Genomic DNA, 17,902 nt, shown 5'->3' on the forward strand with positions numbered 1-17,902 from the left:
AGTACCTGTCCACCATATTATAGCATTCAGAGCTATATTTGACTGATGGCCAATCATTTATCGAGGGTTTCTACAGCAAGTGGTAGGAGTCTTATATTCCTTAAACTATTGATGCCGGTTGAACAAAAGTTCCTTGATGCCGATCACGGAACTCCCACACGGTCCGACAATGCAACTCACACCCCATTGACTCGCCACTTATGAGTGGCCAATTCCCCCCCTCCATCTTAATAGCTGGGCAGTCAAACATGTGTTCGTTCAACTGAACGTCCCCGCAGACGCACAGCTCATCGCTGCCAGGTGAAACCGAAACAAATATTGGTTCAAATTTGCGCGGTTGGAGAGCACTTGGGCTCCTGTTGCCCTTAAAAACAAACTGGAGGCGTACCATCCCCCAAGTCCTGAATAAATCTATACAAGAACCTACCCTTAGTCGTGGTGCGCCATTCTTGCTACCATGCTTCGATCGCAAGGCTGTAAACCACAGGCAGGAGATGAGCAACTATGGGCTCATCTCTAGCTTGATGTTATAAATATATATTATTCCACCTTAGTACGTTTATACTACTAAGTACGTTGGTAAGGTACTTTACATTGCTGTTTTCACGTTTCTAATCTCAGCGGTATAAAAATCGGGATTATTTTTAAAGAAAACTCTGACCATAATGGGATCAACTTTAGGCAGGATTCTGCTTTCATGAAGTTGCTTTCCATGATTGGATAGAATACAAAAATGTGGTAAGGAAATCGTAAAATATCACAATCACACTCGATATTATAATAATTAATGGTTTCAAAATCGCAAGACACACAGGAACGGCTACCAATGACACAAACATATTTACTGATGTGCGATATCATAGTTTCAGTCAATCCAGACCAATTTCAATCACATGGCACCATGTGATTGAAATTAAGTTTTTTAAAAAAAAAAATTAAGTTTTTTCAGATTTTTTTTGGGATAATTATCAATTATATTTTAGTCAGATTAATGCAAATCACTTTTAAAACCCATAATTTATGCAGATATCAATAATTACGATGCTATTTTTTACACTGTCAAATAGCCTATTACCATAAAAAAACCAAGCATCTAAACAACCCTTGTTATGATTTCGGAGAGAGATGTACAAGATTATTAACGATAAAAACATAATATTAATGCATTTTTTTTTTTTTGTGATAAGCAGCTATGGGCTGCAGATAAACAAAAATAATTCGCCTTGGACTGTTTTCTCTTTTCCCAGTAGATTTTCTCATCCTTTTGCTTGTTCTCTCCTTCTTTGTTCTGTTTACTTTATTTTGTAACTTGTTTCATTTTGGAACGCCCTCGGTTTTTTTTTTCCTGAAAAAGACTCTGTTATGTATTGCTTCTTTTTTAAATTTTAGTTTAAATCTTTCTTTAAACAAATTTGTTCATTCTTTAGGTATTATCATAAAATGTTCTTATTTTGATTGGGGTTTGTAGTTTTACAAATTTTTTTTATACATCTTTGTTTGTCTAACATTCTCTTTGCAATTCCCATTGTGACCCTTGCCACACCACATTAACTGTTTACATGATTACAGATTAATTTACTGATTACATGATTAATTTATGAAATTATACTACTTTTTTATTTCTTTTTTTAACATTCAGTGCCATCGTTAGGTATTGCTTCAGAGGATGAGATGAATGATTTCTAGCGTGTGAAAATGCCATCCCCGACCAGGATTCGAACATGGGACCTCCAGATGAAAGGCTGAGATGCTACCACTCGTGTCATGGAGGCTGTCATAAATTATACTACTGAATAAAAAAATTTAATAACTTAAGTTTGTTTTTTCTAAATTCTTCTTTGTTTAAAATTAAAATTTATTGTTCACTTTGTTGAATACTAGGATTTTCCGTAATGAAAATGTAGTTTATTTATAAAAATTCCATTAAAGTAATAGGACTTTTCAGGTAAAATAAAAAAATACATCACTTTTTTGTACACTTATTAAATTACCTATATACATTTTTTTAAAATGAAAAATACATAACATTTTATATCATTAATAACTTCTGATATTTTTTCATATTTTTTTTAATTGTTATTATTTATCATAAAACATTTTTTTAAAATCAAAGGTTAATAATTTTTAATATATCAATAGATTTAAATAAAAAAAAAAAAAGAGATGAAGTCTGATTTGAACCTATGTGCCTTCCCCTCGTAAGATCCAAATATTTCATTAATTAAAATTTTATTTGGCTACAACTCTGGAACCAATGAAAATAAGTACCTCTTATGATATATCGTTGAAAAGTTCTCAATGAGAGCTTATTACTGCAGTTAAAAAAGTCCAAAATCCAAAAAAACTTCGATTTTCGGCTTTTTTGGACACTTTTGGTTCAGTCGATAGCAATCAAAAGGGGAGGTGCAAAACTAGATGTTACAACAGTCCTAAATCCAAAATTTCAACATCCTACAACTAAGTACTTCTGAGTTATGCGAGACAAATATGTATATGCAGACATCACGCCAAAACTAGTCAAAATAGATATTTTCACTGAAGTCTGAAAACAAAAATTTTTTGCAATCACAATACTTCCTTTACTTCGTACAAGAAAGTAAAAATATATCAATAAATTGTTAAATAAAATATAAAATATATGTTAATGTTCTTATTACTCCAATGTACTACACTCATGCTTAGTATTACTTATTCATTTAACATTTTTAATACAAAAATTCAACAAAAAGAATTATACCTGGCGCATAATTTCCTGTTGCCTAAGCTTTAAACGTTCTCTCTCCATTTGTAGCGATTGCAATCGTAATTTTTGTTGACAGGCTTGTATCGATTGTGACTGAGAAAGAGGCTGTTGTATCCAAGAGCTAATATTTTGAGGAAGCAAGGCCCCCGAAGCCGGTGCTCTCTGCAGGTGAACAGCTGCAAAAAAAAAACCACTACTGTTACTTTTAACTGAAAGTGAAGGATGTTTAAAGTTTTAAAAAGTTAACAGTAACACATAAATGAATAGCAAATTATTATTATATGACCATTAAATTACATTTATCAGAATAAGTAATTTTATAATCTGCTACAGGCAGTGGCAGCTCTAGCTAATATTACTGACGGTGCTGTTCCAGAGAATCTTTTTCTGCGCCTTTTCAGGTCCATGGTTAAAGTTTACTGCAGAATAAAAGAACGGATAAAAGAAACAAATAAAATAGCTGGAAGAAGGATGATTCTACACTTTACCACATACAAGAATATGGTACACAGTTTTTAAGCAAAATGTGCTCAGAAACCCTATTCAGTTTAACTGAATAAATAATAAAATGTCTACTTAAAAATTCTATAGTTCAACGAATAATAATTTAAATTTCTATGTACACAGAAACAAATACGTAATTAGTTTTTACTAATTACCTTCTCTTTCGCCCTTCCAGCGTGTTTTTGGACAGATTTGACAAGCAAAGAGCCCTTGCTTTCCACTATTTTCTGATCGCTACTGAAAAAATAACTAAATCGCTTTCATATTTCTTCCACCGATTAAACTAGAAAAGGGAATGAACAAGGAACATTCTATACACACATGGTGTAAAAAAGAAACTACCTTCCACCAGCACGCCAGGATCAGCACTGCAGGAGCAAAAGTGCTCTCTCTCCCTTGCGTTCAGCTTCCTATGTGCACATGCACACAACAGCCAAACACCACGCTGCTGGAACTGTGAAGCGCACAGTTCTGTACAAAGATTTTTGTATCTTTTTCATAAATCGGGGGATGGCTACTGACATTAAGCTTAAGGATTATACGAGGGTAAGTCAATTATTATCCGCAATTTAATTATATTTTTGTTTATGTTGGTAGTACTGTCGTGTTGCATAGATGACGTATGCGTGGTTTAATTTTTGTTATGTCTGTGCAGGTCTGATGCTGCTAGGTTAGTTCCATTATCGCTACCCTGCCGATAACCATGCCTGCTCCGCTTTCTGTTTGCACCAAAGAAGAGCGACGTTCAGCGATGCGTTTTTTGTGGTCAGAAGGTGTATCAGGGGCCGAAATTCATCGAAGAATTTCGATACAGTACGGGAACAGCGTGTTGCCACCACCTCCGCGAGCGCCTACGAACGGATTGAAAAATTAAAAAACGGTCGCACAAGTGTTACGCACGACGAAGGAGCCGGACGACCGTTTACCGCCACAAATGAGAAAAACATTGAGCGTGCACGTGACTTGGTTTTCTTAGACAGACGAGTAATTATCGATGAAGCGGCACATCCTCTGCAAATTAGTCACGGTTAGGTCTGCCTACGAAATGATCCGCAACAGACTTGGGTTTCATAAAGTCTGTGCAAGACGGGTCCCAAATCATCGGATTGGTCTAGTGGTTAACGCGTCTTCCCAAATCAGCTGATTTAGAAGTCGAGAGTTACAGCGTTCAAGTCCTAGTAAAGCCAGTTATTTTTACACGGATTTGAATACTAGATCGTGGATACCGGTGTTCTTCGGTGGTTGGGTTTCAATTAACCACACATCTCAGGAACGGTCGAACTGAGAATGTACAAGACTACACTTCATTTACAGTCATACATATCATCCTCATTTATCCTCTGAAGAATTATATAAACGGTAGTTACCGGAGGCTAAACAGGTTACTGTGCGAGTTGTTACCCAAAACAACTCGCACAGTCGCATAAACAAACGCGGTTGGACATCTGCCAAAAACATTTAAATCGCTACGGTAACGAACAAAATTCTTCTTAAACAGAATCATCAATGGTGATGTTACACGGATCCATCATTACGAGCCGGAGAGTAAACGGCAGAGTATGGAATGGAAACATCAAAATTCGCCCCGCAAAAAAAAAGTTCAAAACCCGACCGTCCGCAGGAAAACTGATGCTTACACGGTTTCTTGGGACTCACAAGGCCCGGTACTGGAACATTATGAGGAAAGGGGCACGACAATAAACAATGCGCGTTACAGTTAGATGGTTACTTCCAACCTGAAGCCTGCAATTCGAAGCAAACGCCGAGGACCGAGGACAGCTGTGAAAGATGTTGTGTTGTTGCACAATTCCCATTCACATATTGCTGTCCACGCTGCTGAAACGCTCCAGAAACTCAACTTTAAAACTCAAGTACCGGCTCATCCTCCGTATAGTCCTGATTTTGCCCCTTCTGACTACCGCTTGTTTGGTGCACTCAAAGAGACATTAAGGGGCCGTCGATTTACCTCAGACGAAACGGTGAAAGAAGCGGTGCATTCCTGGCTCGCAGCTCGATCGAAAACCTTCTTTCATAAGGGCATCAGGAAGCTTATGCAACGATGGACCAAGTGCGTTGAAATGCAAGGGGACTATGTTGAAAAATGATGTTCATGTAAGTTTCCTTTGTATTGCGATAAAATTTATAACTACACTGCGAATAATAATTGACATACAGTATATTGACAAGTATAAAGAAAGAATTAAAGAAAAAAGGAATCATTATATTAAATGTTATCGATAATATCAAGTGGTGATAGAGGGTGCTGCAGTTGCACAGTGCCTATACGCGAGTCGCCACTGGCTACAGGATGACTTAGTTACATGCCTGCTTCAATGACACAGCATTAATGTAAAGCGTAATTTACGTTTCACCCAAATATTTTTTTTTTTTTTGTCTTCAGTCATTTGACTGGTTTGATGCAGCTCTCCAAGATTCCCTATCTAGTGCTAGTCGTTTCATTTCAGTATACCCTCTACATACTACATCCCTAACAATTTGTTTTACATATTCCAAACGTGGCCTGCCTACACAATTTTTCCCTTCTACCTGTCCTTCCAATATTAAAGCGACTATTCCAGGATGCCTTAGTATGTGGCCTATAAGTCTGTCTCTTCTTTTAACTATATTTTTCCAAATGCTTCTTTCTTCATCTATTTGCCGCAATACCTCTTCATTTGTCACTTTATCCACTTATCTGATTTTTAACATTCTCCTATAGCACCGCATTTCAAAAGCTTCTAATCTTTTCTTCTCAGATACTCCGATCGTCCAAGTTTCACTTCCATATAAAGCGAGACTCCATACATATACTTTCAAAAATCTTTTCCTGACATTTAAATTAATTTTTGATGTAAACAAATTATATTTCTTACTGAAGGCTCGTTTAGCTTGTGGTATTCGGCATTTTATATCGCTCCTGCTTCGTCCATCTTTAGTAATTTTACTTCCCAAATAACAAAATTCTTCTACCTCCATAATCTTTTCTCCTCCTATTTTCACATTCAGCGGTCCATCTTTGTTATTTCTACTACATTTCATTACTTTTGTTTTGTTCTTGTTTATTTTCATGCGATAGTTCTTGCGTAGGACTTCATCTATGCCGTTCATTGTTTCTTCTAAATCCTTTTTACTCTCGGCTAGAATTACTATATCATCGGCAAATCGTACATCTTTATCTTTTCACCTTGTACTGTTACTCCGAATCTAAATTGTTCTTTAACATCATTAACCGCTAGTTCCATGTAAAGATTAAAAAGTAACGGAGATAGGGAACATCCTTGTCGGACTCCCTTTCTTATTAGGGCTTCTTTTTTATGTTCTTCAATTGTTATTGTTGCTGTTTGGTTCCTGTACATGTTAGCAATTGTTCTTCTATCTCTGTATTTGAACCCTAATTTTTTAAAAATGCTGAACATTTTATTCCAGTCGACGTTATCGAAAGCCTTTTCTAGGTCTATAAACGCCAAGTATGTCGGTTTGTTTTTCTTTAATCTTCCTTCTACTATTAATCTGAGGCCTAAAATTGCATCCCTTGTCCCTATACTTTTCCTGAAACCAAATTGGTCTTCTCCTAACACTTCTTCCACTCTCCTCTCAATTCTTCTGTATAAAATTCTAGTTAAGATTTTTGATGCGTGACTAGTTAAACTAATTGTTCTATATTCTTCACATTTTTCTGCCCCTGCTTTCTTTGGTATCGTAACTATAACACTTTTTTTGAAGTCTGACGGAAATTCCCCTTTTTCATAAATATTACACACCAGTTTGTATAATCTATCAATCGCCTCCTCACCTGCACTGCGCAGTAATTCTACAGGTATTCCGTCTACTCCAGGAGCCTTTCTGCAATTTAAATCTTTTAATGCTCTCTTAAATTCAGATCTCAGTATTGTTTCTCCCATTTCATCCTCCTCAACTTCCTCTTCTTCCTCTATAACACCATTTTCTAATTCATTTCCTCCGTATAACTCTTCAATATATTCCACCCATCTATCGACTTTACCTTTCGTATTATATATTGGTGTACCATCTTTGTTTAACACATTATTAGATTTTAATTTATGTACCCCAAAATTTTCCTTAACTTTCCTGTATGCTCCGTCTATTTTACCAATGTTCATTTCTCTTTCCACTTCTGAACCCTTTTCTTTAATCCACTCTTCTTTCACCAGTTTGCACTTCCTGTTTATAGCATTTCTTAATTTCCGATAGTTCCTTTTACTTTCTTCATCACTAGCATTCTTATATTTTCTACGTTCATCCATCAGCTGCAATATATCGTCTGAAACCCAAGGTTTTCTACCCAAATATATAAAAGTAATATTACTGATACACATCTTAAATACCTAATAGTAGAAATAATTGAATTTAGGATCTTTCTTCTTTACTTTTTGATTTAAAGTAATAATGTACATAACAAAAAAATTACATAATTTAATTTTGATTATATTTGGTTCAGAAGGTTAAGAAATGTGGTCATTATAGGTCCCATATACCTTAATATGCTGATAGGATTCTTTACTTGCATACTTTTATATATTAATTTTTCTTTTTTCATCTGGAAAAGCCGGGAAAGTTATCTAAGTCGTTTTATATTTATTAATTATTGATTTTTAATCAAATTTTTTAGTACAAAAATTTTGAGCAATATTGTTAAATTTGATTGAAATATTAAAAAAATTATATTACACATGTGTTTCTATCGGTCATAATAATATCCAAAAAAAATTACAATGAAATTTACGGTAAGAGTCTCGCAGATATTTCTTCTGGTCAAAAATTTAACAAAATGATATTGATATCAAAAAAGGCAAGCCACTACAATTTTATTACCTAAATCTGTTATTAATTTAGAATTTTGCTTAAAAAAGAATACATGTTAAATATATGTAATAGACAATAGATATACAATAAAACAATGTTAAAGCGTTCCATATAATAAGCAAAAGATAGAAAAATTTATTACAAAACTCTTACCAGCCAGATTTTGTAGTTTAATAAATGAAATCGGGCCGGTAAAAGTTTTGTAATAATTATTTTTCATTTTTTGCTTTTTATATGGAACACTTAACATTATTTATTATTGTATATCTATTACATTTATATCTATTACATTTTGGGGTACATAAATTAAAATCGAATAATGTGTTAAACAAAGATGGTACACCAATATATAATACGAAAGGTAAAGTCGATAGATGGGTGGAATATATTGAAGAGTTATACGGAGGAAATGAATTAGAAAATGGTGTTATAGAGGAAGAAGAGGAAGTTGAGGAGGATGAAATGGGACAAACAATACTGAGATCTGAATTTAAGAGAGCATTAAAAGATTTAAATGGCAGAAAGGCTCCTGGAATAGACGGAATACCTGTAGAATTACTGCGCAGTGCAGATGAGGAAGCGATTGATAGATTATACAAACTGGTGTGTAATATTTATGAAAAAGGGGAATTTCCGTCAGACTTCAAAAAAAGTGTTATAGTTACGATACCAAAGAAAGCAGGGGCAGAAAAATGTGAAGAATACAGAACAATTAGTTTAACTAGTCACGCATCAAAAATCTTAACTAGAATTTTATACACAAGAATTGAGAGGAGAGTGGAAGAAGTGTTAGGAGAAGACCAATTTGGTTTCAGGAAAAGTATAGGGACAAGGGATGCAATTTTAGGCCTCAGATTAATAGTAGAAGGAAGATTAAAGAAAAACAAACCGACATACTTGGCGTTTATAGACCTAGAAAAGGCTTTCGATAACGTAGACTGGAATAAAATGTTCAGCATTTTAAAAAAATTAGGGTTCAAATACAGAGTTAGAAGAACGATTGCTAACATTTACAGGAACCAAATAGCAACAGTAATAATTTAAGAACATAAGAAAGAAGCCGTATTAAAAAAGAAAGTCCGACAAGGATGTTCCCTATCCCCGTTACTTTTTAATCTTTACATGGAACTAGCGGTTAATGATGTTAAAGAACAATTTATATCCCGAGTAACAGTACAAGGTGAAAAGATAAAGATGCTACGATTTGCTGATGATATAGTAATTCTAGCCGAGAGTAAAAAGGATTTAGAAGAAACAATGAACGGCATAGATGAAGTCCTACGCAAGAACTATCGCGTGAAAATAAACAAGAACAAAACAAAAGTAATGAAATGTAGTAGAAATAACAAAGATGGACCGCTGAATGTTAAAATAGGAGGAGAAAAGATTATGGAGGTAGAAGAATTTTGTTATTTGGGAAGTAAAATTACTAAAGATGGACGAAGCAGGAGCGATATAAAATGCCGAATAGCACAAGCTAAACGAGCCTTCAGTAAAAAATATAATTTGTTTACGTCAAAAATTAATTTAAATATCAGGAAAAGATTTTTGAAAGTGTATGTTTGGAGTGTCGCTTTATATGGAAGTGAAACTTGGACAATCGGAGTATCTGAGAAGAAAAAATTAGAAGCTTTTGAAATGCGGTGCTATAGGAGAATGTTAAAAATCAGACGGGTGGATAAAGTGACAAATGAGGAGGTATTGCGGCAAATAGATGAAGAAAGAAGCATTTGGAAAAATATAGTTAAAAGAAGAGACAGACTTATAGGCCACATATTAAGGCATCCTGGAATAGTCGCTTTAATATTGGAAGGACAGGTAGAAGGGAAAAATTGTGTAGGCAGGCCACGTTTAGAGTATGTAAAACAAATTGTTGGGGGATGTAGGATGTAGAGGGTATACTGAAATGAAACGACTAGCACTAGATAGGGAATCTTGGAGAGCTGCATCAAACCAGTCAAATGACTGAAGACAAAAAAAAAAAAAAAAAAATTTGATAATCTCACCTTTTTTGATATCAGTATAATTTTGTTAAATTTTTGAGCAGAAGGAATGATATCTGCAGACTCTTACCGTACAGTTTACAATTTCATTGTAATTTTTTTGGATATCACTGCGTTTTATTATTCTTTTATTTTGTTTATGAATTACTGATTGTTATCTTATGGATTTATTATTAAAATGTATTGCCTTTCTAAAACTAACATACATTTTTTGAATTTCTCAACCGATTTTTTTGTCGATAGTCATATTGTTCACTTCATACTATATTTTTTCCTTTTTTCTTTTAACTAGTATTACATCACGAATCGAAGTAATATTTCACTTATTATTCTGTAAGTGTAACCCTCGATTTTTATCGTATCCCCTTTTCCTCGATTTGTATCGTGGATACCCTTTTTATATTATTATTAAACGAACTTTTTTTTTATTTCTCCATCGATTAGTTCAAATAGTTCTAATTGTAGAAAAAAGATTTTCCCGATCGAATTTATTTCTGTTATATGTAACATATCTTTGTCACCACATTTGGAAAACCTTCCTACTGTTCGTGTTTTTTTGTGTTTTATTAGCAGCTATAATCTCTTGTAAACTAATATTTTTATTTTTTTCTTAATGAAAAAATTGGAATTAAAAAACACGTTTCATCTTCAGTACTTTTTTTTTACATAAGAGCATTTAGTATTAAAACAAGGTGTAGTATATTATCTTTTAAATTTTATTATTTTGAGTACATATCAAATTTTTGTACGCTACCTAGTACTATCAAGTACTGCTCCCTAGCGGCGCGATTCATCAACTGAACTTTTTGAGAAAATCAAAAAGTGACATATTCGAGTCCCGCGGTTCGATCAAATGGAGAAAAAAACATTGCCAAACAACAAAATTCGAGGTATTTTTTGGAAAGTATTCTTTATTATAAATCTAAATGAACTGCAATGATTATTTTTAATTTTTTCCCAAATTTTCATTTCACTTTTAGGTTAGGTCATGTTTAGAACTGTAAACATATTTCGTTGACTTCGCTGTGCCGTTCTCGGACTCTTAACCGGCAAAATTCTAACGAACTCTGTGATATATACCAACGAAAAGTTTGATTAACCGTACAAGAGAAATCTATAAACAGAACTAAATTTGACAGAGCACCAATGCGACTAGTAACTGAACAATTTCTCTTTTACTCAGAAACAATGTACCTGTTTATAAAAATAATGCTTAATTACTAACATCATGTAGACAAATAGAAGAGCTACTGTATAAAACTTACAAAAGAATATTAAGATAGCGGTGAAAAGCATCAAGGCATGCACACATCAGTTTTGTCCACACATCACTGCCTATGTTTGGTGCATGTAACGTTCCTTGGCATGACCGCAGCAAAAACGTAGTTAATAATATATCAAACATATTTCCAGCCGTTCATAAAGCGTATATACCAAAACGTTTATACATTCGAACCATATGCCTCAAACGAAGAGAATAAATCGAGTCTAAATCCGTAATATAAATTTTAAATGCACGGTATGCCATAAATTACATTCATCCATATATCTTGAAGGTTAAATTATCAATTTCTTAATTCAATAATTATCAAATAATAACATTTTTTATATGTGTAGACAACAACATTTATATGTGAAGAATACAGAACAATTAGTTTAACTAGTCATGCATCAAAAATCTTAACTAGAATTCTATACAGAAGAATTGAGAGGAGAGTGGAAGAAGTGTTAGGAGAAGACCGATTTGGTTTCAGGAAAAGTATAGGGACAAGGGAAGCAATTTTAGGCCTAAGATTAATAGTAGAAGGAAGATTAAAGAAAAACAAACCGACATACTTGGCGTTTATAGACCTAGAAAAGGCATTCGATTACGTAGACTGGAATAAAATGTTCAGCATTTAAAAAAAATTAGGGTTCAAATACAGAGATAGAAGAACCAATTGCTAACATTTACAGGAACCAAATAGCAACAGTAATAATTTAAGAACATAAGAAAGAAGCCGTAATAAAAAAGGAAGTCCGACAAGGATGTTCCCTATCCCCGTTACTTTTTAATCTTTACATGGAACTAGCGGTTAATGATGTTAAAGAACAATTTATATCCCGAGTAACAGTACAAGGTGAAAAGATAAAGATGCTACGATTTGCTGATGATATAGTAATTCTAGCCGAGAGTAAAAAGGATTTAGAAGAAACAATGAACGGCATAGATGAAGTCCTACGCAAGAACTATCACGTGAAAATAAACAAGAACAAAACAAAAGTAATGAAATGTAGTAGAAATAAAAAAGAAGCTGAATGTGAAAATCGGAAGAAAAAAGATTATGGAGGTAGAAGAATTTTGTTATTTGGGAAGTAAAATTACTAAAGATGGACGAAGCAGGAGCGATATAAAATGCCGAATAGCACAAGCGAAACGAGCCTTCAGTAAGAAATATAATTTGTTTACACCAAAAATTAATTTAAATGCCAGGAAAAGATTTTTGAAAGTGTACGTTTGGAGTGTCGCTTTATATGGAAGTGAAACTTGGACGATCGGAGTATCTGAGAAGAAAAGATTAGAAGCTTTTGAAATGAGGTGCTATAGGATAATGTTAAAAATCAAATGGGTGGATAAAGTGACAAATGAAGAGGTGTTGCGGCAAACAGATGAAGAAAGAAGCATTTGGAAAAATATAGTTAAAAGAAGAGACAGACTAGTTAAACTAATTGTTCTGTATTCTTCACATTTATCTGCTCCTGCTTTCTTTGGTATCATAACTATAACACTTTTTTTGAAGTCTGATGGGAATTCCCCATTTTCATAAATATTACACACCAGTTTGTATAATCTATCAATCGCTTCCTCACATGCACTGCGCAGTAATTCTACAGGTATTCCGTCTATTCCAGGAGCCTTTCTGCCATTTAATTTCTACCATATGTAATTTAAGAGAAATAAAAAATATTTATAAAATTTCCAGTATAAAGCTTTTTACAATGAAACGGTTCGTAGTTAATTTCACAGTTCGTAGTTCCCTTGTATTTTTCAATGAGCCAAACATGCTTAAATAATGAACTCATCTTTTGTGAGAAATACATTATATAATATAATTAGAGTGGTCCAAATAGGGCAAAAATTTTGTCGAAAAACGTGCACTCCCTGATTTAAAAGTACTCCAAGACCAAAATTTTTGACGCGTTGATGAACCCTTTCCGTTCGAAAAAAGTCATCCCCCACTCCACTTGAATTTTAAAGGAGATTTAACATGGGTTTTAGGTTATTTTCAAGTCGTTACGATATAGCGCTTGCATGTTTCATCACAAAACTTCAAAAATAACGTATATAAGGGTTTTTGGAATCGGAGAACACGAATTTGAAGTCAAAAACTTATTTTGACACATTGTTACTGTCAAAATCGCTGTCAATCAATTGACAACTAGCGTTTTTATGTATAAAAATCAATGGTAGACATTACAAATAACGTTAATAAGGGTTTTCGAGGTCGGAGAACACGAATTTTAAGTTAAAAACTTATTTTGACAAGTTAAAACTGTCAAAATCGCTGCCAATAATTTGACAACTAGCTTTTTTATATAGAAAAATCAATGTTAGACATTACAAACAACGTTAATTAGGGTTTTTGGGGTCGGAGAACACGAATTTGAAGTGAAAAATTGTTTTGACACATTAAAACTGTTGAAGTCGTTGTCAATTAAAAAAAATCTGAAGGATAGATTGAAAAAGATCAACTCTCATTTCATTTTAAAAATTTTATATTCATGTATATAATTATTCAAATAATGTTGTTAAAATTTTACGATTTCTATTTCTATTATTATATTAATTACATATGTAATGTAATTATATACATTTGGATGTTTTTTGCGATGAACATTTACAATTTGTAGTATATATTGCAATTGACTTTCATCTCTAGTGAATTTACATCTAAATTCTTTCACCAACTTAACCGTTCTTTCTGAGCAGTCATTGACGACCTTTCGATTTTTAACACGATTCAAAGCAGCCAAATAATCTTCGTTTTCGCTCCACTTACATGGATCAATTTCTAGAAAGCTAGTCGCAAGTTCGAATCGTTTAAAAAAATTCAAGGACTCCGTGTTGGCAAAAAAGTCGATTTCTTTGTTTAACATTCGTTAACGTTTTTAGTTTCGTAGCGTTTCGTGTGAGCAGGTTCGTTATCATAATCGCAATCATCATCTGTCGCAGATAATAAATTTTCGTAAGTTTCACCCGAAATTGCTAGTTTTTCAACCATTTTCAGTTTTAATTCAGTTGAATTAAAAGTTCATTGATTTCATGAAATCAATGTCTAATATTGATTTTTCTACATAAAAAAGCTAGTTATCAATTGATTGACAGCGATTTTGACAGTTACATTGTGTCAAAATAAGTTTTTGACTTCAAATTCGTGTTCTCCGACCCCAAAAACCCTTATATACGTTATTTTTGAAGTTTTGTGATGAAACATGCAAGCGCTATATCGTAACGACTTGAAAATAATCTAAAACCCATGTTAAATCCCGTTTAAAATTCAAGTGGAGTGGGGAATGACTTTTTTCGAACGGAAAGGGTTCATCAACGCGTCAAAAATTTTGGTCTTGAGCGTACTTTTAAATCAGGGAGTGCACGTTTTTCGACAAAAATGTTGCCCTATTTGGACCACTCATATATATAAATATATATATATATATATGTGGTTTCAACTCAATTTTGAAAAAAATTAATCAACTAAAATTAGTTGATTATCCGAATGCCGATTTTCTAAATTCCAATTATCCGGACTGTTTACATCCTACAGGTAATTAAAAAAAAAAATTAATGGAATATTTAAAAAAAATATAACATAATATTCAAATGAAATTTTGGGTACTATAACGGCGGACCACTACGGTTAAGAAATAAATCTAAAATTATAAATATGATCTAACCAAATTTAACCTTGGTTAATTTAATCAAATTTAAGTTTGGTTAGATTATATTTATAAACCCACCGGGTCGGTCTAGTGGTGAACGCGTCTTCGCAAATCAGCTGATTTGGGAGTACGAAAGTTCTAGCGTTCAAGTCCTAATAAAGTCAATTTTTTTTACACAGATTTGAATACTAGATCGTGAAAGAGTACACTTCATTTACACTCATACATATCATCCTCTGAAGTATTATCTGAACGGTAGTTACCGGAGGCTAAACAGGAAAAGAAAAAAAATTATTATAATTTTATTCGTACTCATTTCATACGCCCAGCCATTAATAAAACGGACTGTATTCAGAAAACTTACTTTGCTGTATTTCAACCAATTATCCGCGTGTACATGCCGCAGTAAAAAATGTACTCCACTAAAATACAAACTCGTATGTTCTTTGACATATACATTTTCATCCCTTCGGAATACCATTTTCCTGTAAAAATCTAACAGCTTCCTCTTCGAAACGTGGAACATCCCAAATTCTAAGTGCACACATTTTACTTATAAGTTCACCAATAACTTACAAATATTTTTTATTTATCACCTTACCCAAAAGAAGTAGAACGTAGTTGTTTAACTCGCCACCAGTCGCGCTAGTTATAACCTCCCAACAACAACAGTGGCGCCGTTGTAAAACACAAGTACCAAACTTTTTTCTACAGAAATATATTTTGTTTTTTACTGAGATTTTTTATTTGTTATTTTGCAATTCATACAGTACAAAACACGAAAAATTTAAGGCTGTGTTAAATTTACAAAAGTTAATTTATAAAATTAACTTTTGAAAAGATCGATTGAATAACGAAATTAACTGGTTAACCGTAAACTGTAATGTAACGACATAATGACTTGCATCCACGGGGTAGTCAGACGATAAAGCTCAATAATGTTAGTCTAACACTATGGACTGATTGGACTGAAAGAAAGAAAGTGTCCGTACTCGGAATCTTTGTTTAAAATGACTGTGTGATTTTGCAGCCCGTGAATGAATATCAACACTAAAGTATATACAGATAAAAACTTTCGTTCGAACTTAGCCGGTAAGAGTCCGCATTGCACGACACGGCGAAGTCAACGAACTATTTTTACAGTACTAAACATGACCTAACCTAAAACTAAAATGAAAATGGGGGGAAAATATGCGTGAAAACATTATATTTCAGTTTAATTAGATTCGTAATAAAGAATATTTTCAAAAAATACCTCGAATTTTGTTAGACGACGTTTTTTTCTTCCGTTTGATGAACAGTGGGACTCGAATATGTCACTTTTTCCTCAAAAGGGTGAATTTATGAATCCAGCCGCTAGATAGCACCACAGTACTCGATAGTACTAGGTAGCGTACAAAACTTGAAAATGTACTTGAAATAATAATATTTAAAAGAAAATTTACTACAGCTTGTTTTAATAGTAAATGAAAGTACTGAAAACAATTTTTAACTCCCATCAATTCATTAAAAAAAATAAAAGTATTAGTTTACAAGAGATTATAACCGCTAATAAAACACAAAAAATACTAACAGTAGGAAAGTGTTGCAAATGTGGTGAAAAAGATTTCTTACATAAAACAAAAATTAATCCGATCGGTAAAATATTTATTTTACAAATAAAAATATTTGAACTAATCGGTGGAGAAATAAAACAAATTTCCTCGATAAAAATCGAGGGTTACACTTACAAAGTAATAAGTTCAATATTATATCACGGATCTTCAATTCGTAAAGGTCATTATACTAGTTTTATTAACAAAAAAAATACGGTACGAGGTGAATGATATGACTATCAACAAAAACAACTGGCTGTGAAATTCAAAAAATGTATATTTGTTTGTTCTAGAAAAGCGACAAATTTTAATGACAAATCCATAACTATCAGTAATTCATAAAAATAAAGAAAAATAACAAATGAATAATCTAATAAAACGCAGTGATATCCAAAAAAAAATTACAATGAAATTGTAAACCGTAAGAGAAAATTCTCGCAGATATCATTTCTTCCGCTCAAAAATTTAATAAAATGATACTGATATCAAAAAAGGTTAAGAGACTAGATTTCTATTATCAAAATCTGTTATTAATTTAGAATTTTGTTTAAAACAAATACATCTTAAATATATTTAACAGAAATGTTTAAGCGTTCCATATAATAAGCAAAAAATAGAAAAAATTGTTACAAAACTCTTACCGGCCCGATTTTATTTATTATACAACAAATAATCATAAGAATTGTATTACTTTTGTAAATGTGAAATGCATTACATAAAAACAATGATGTGGGGTGCCGGGGGGCACCCCAATCTTTTAGGGCATTCATCACGCATATGAAAAAATTGGCAAAATCATCAAATTTTTAATTTAAAACTATGACTTTAATAAATATCACGTATTACATATATATGAAATCGGGCGGGTAAGTTTTGTAATAAATTTTTCTATTTTTTGCTTAGTATATGAAAAGCTTAAACGTTGTTTATTATCTATTACCTATTACATGTATTTAATTCTAAATTAATAACAGAATTTGACAATAGAAATCTAGTCTATTAACCTTTTTTTATATCTGTATCCTTTTATTAAAAACAGTTTTATTTATATTACAGAAATTTTTGTTTATTGAGCGGAAGAAATGATATTTACGAGACTTTTACCGTACGGTAGACAATTTCATTGTAATTTTTTTGGATTAACAAACAGCGTTTTAAAGATGTTATAGGAGAGTGGAGGAAGTGTTAGGAGAAAACCAATATGGTTTCAGGAAAAGTATAGGGACAAGGGAAGCAATTTTAGGCCTCAGATAAATAGTAGAAGGGATATTAAAGAAAAACAAACCGACATACTTGGCGTCTATAGACCAAGA

The 17,902-nt window shown here is 32.9% G+C and overlaps 1 protein-coding gene across 2 annotated transcripts in view; it reads right to left on the minus strand.

The window, feature by feature from the left end:
- Positions 1–17,902, minus strand: part of yki (Transcriptional coactivator yki) — a 277,584-nt gene that overhangs the window by 23,840 nt on the left and 235,842 nt on the right. For both annotated transcript variants that reach the window (XM_075353941.1, XM_075353940.1), the window contains exon 4: positions 2,738–2,919. In XM_075353941.1, coding sequence (XP_075210056.1) covers positions 2,738–2,919 — 182 coding nt within the window. The remainder of the gene's footprint in view (positions 1–2,737; positions 2,920–17,902) is intronic.

The sequence above is a fragment of the Lycorma delicatula genome, chromosome 1 (genome assembly GCF_047948215.1).
Source record: "Lycorma delicatula isolate Av1 chromosome 1, ASM4794821v1, whole genome shotgun sequence".
NCBI classification, from domain to species: Eukaryota; Metazoa; Arthropoda; class Insecta; order Hemiptera; family Fulgoridae; genus Lycorma; species Lycorma delicatula.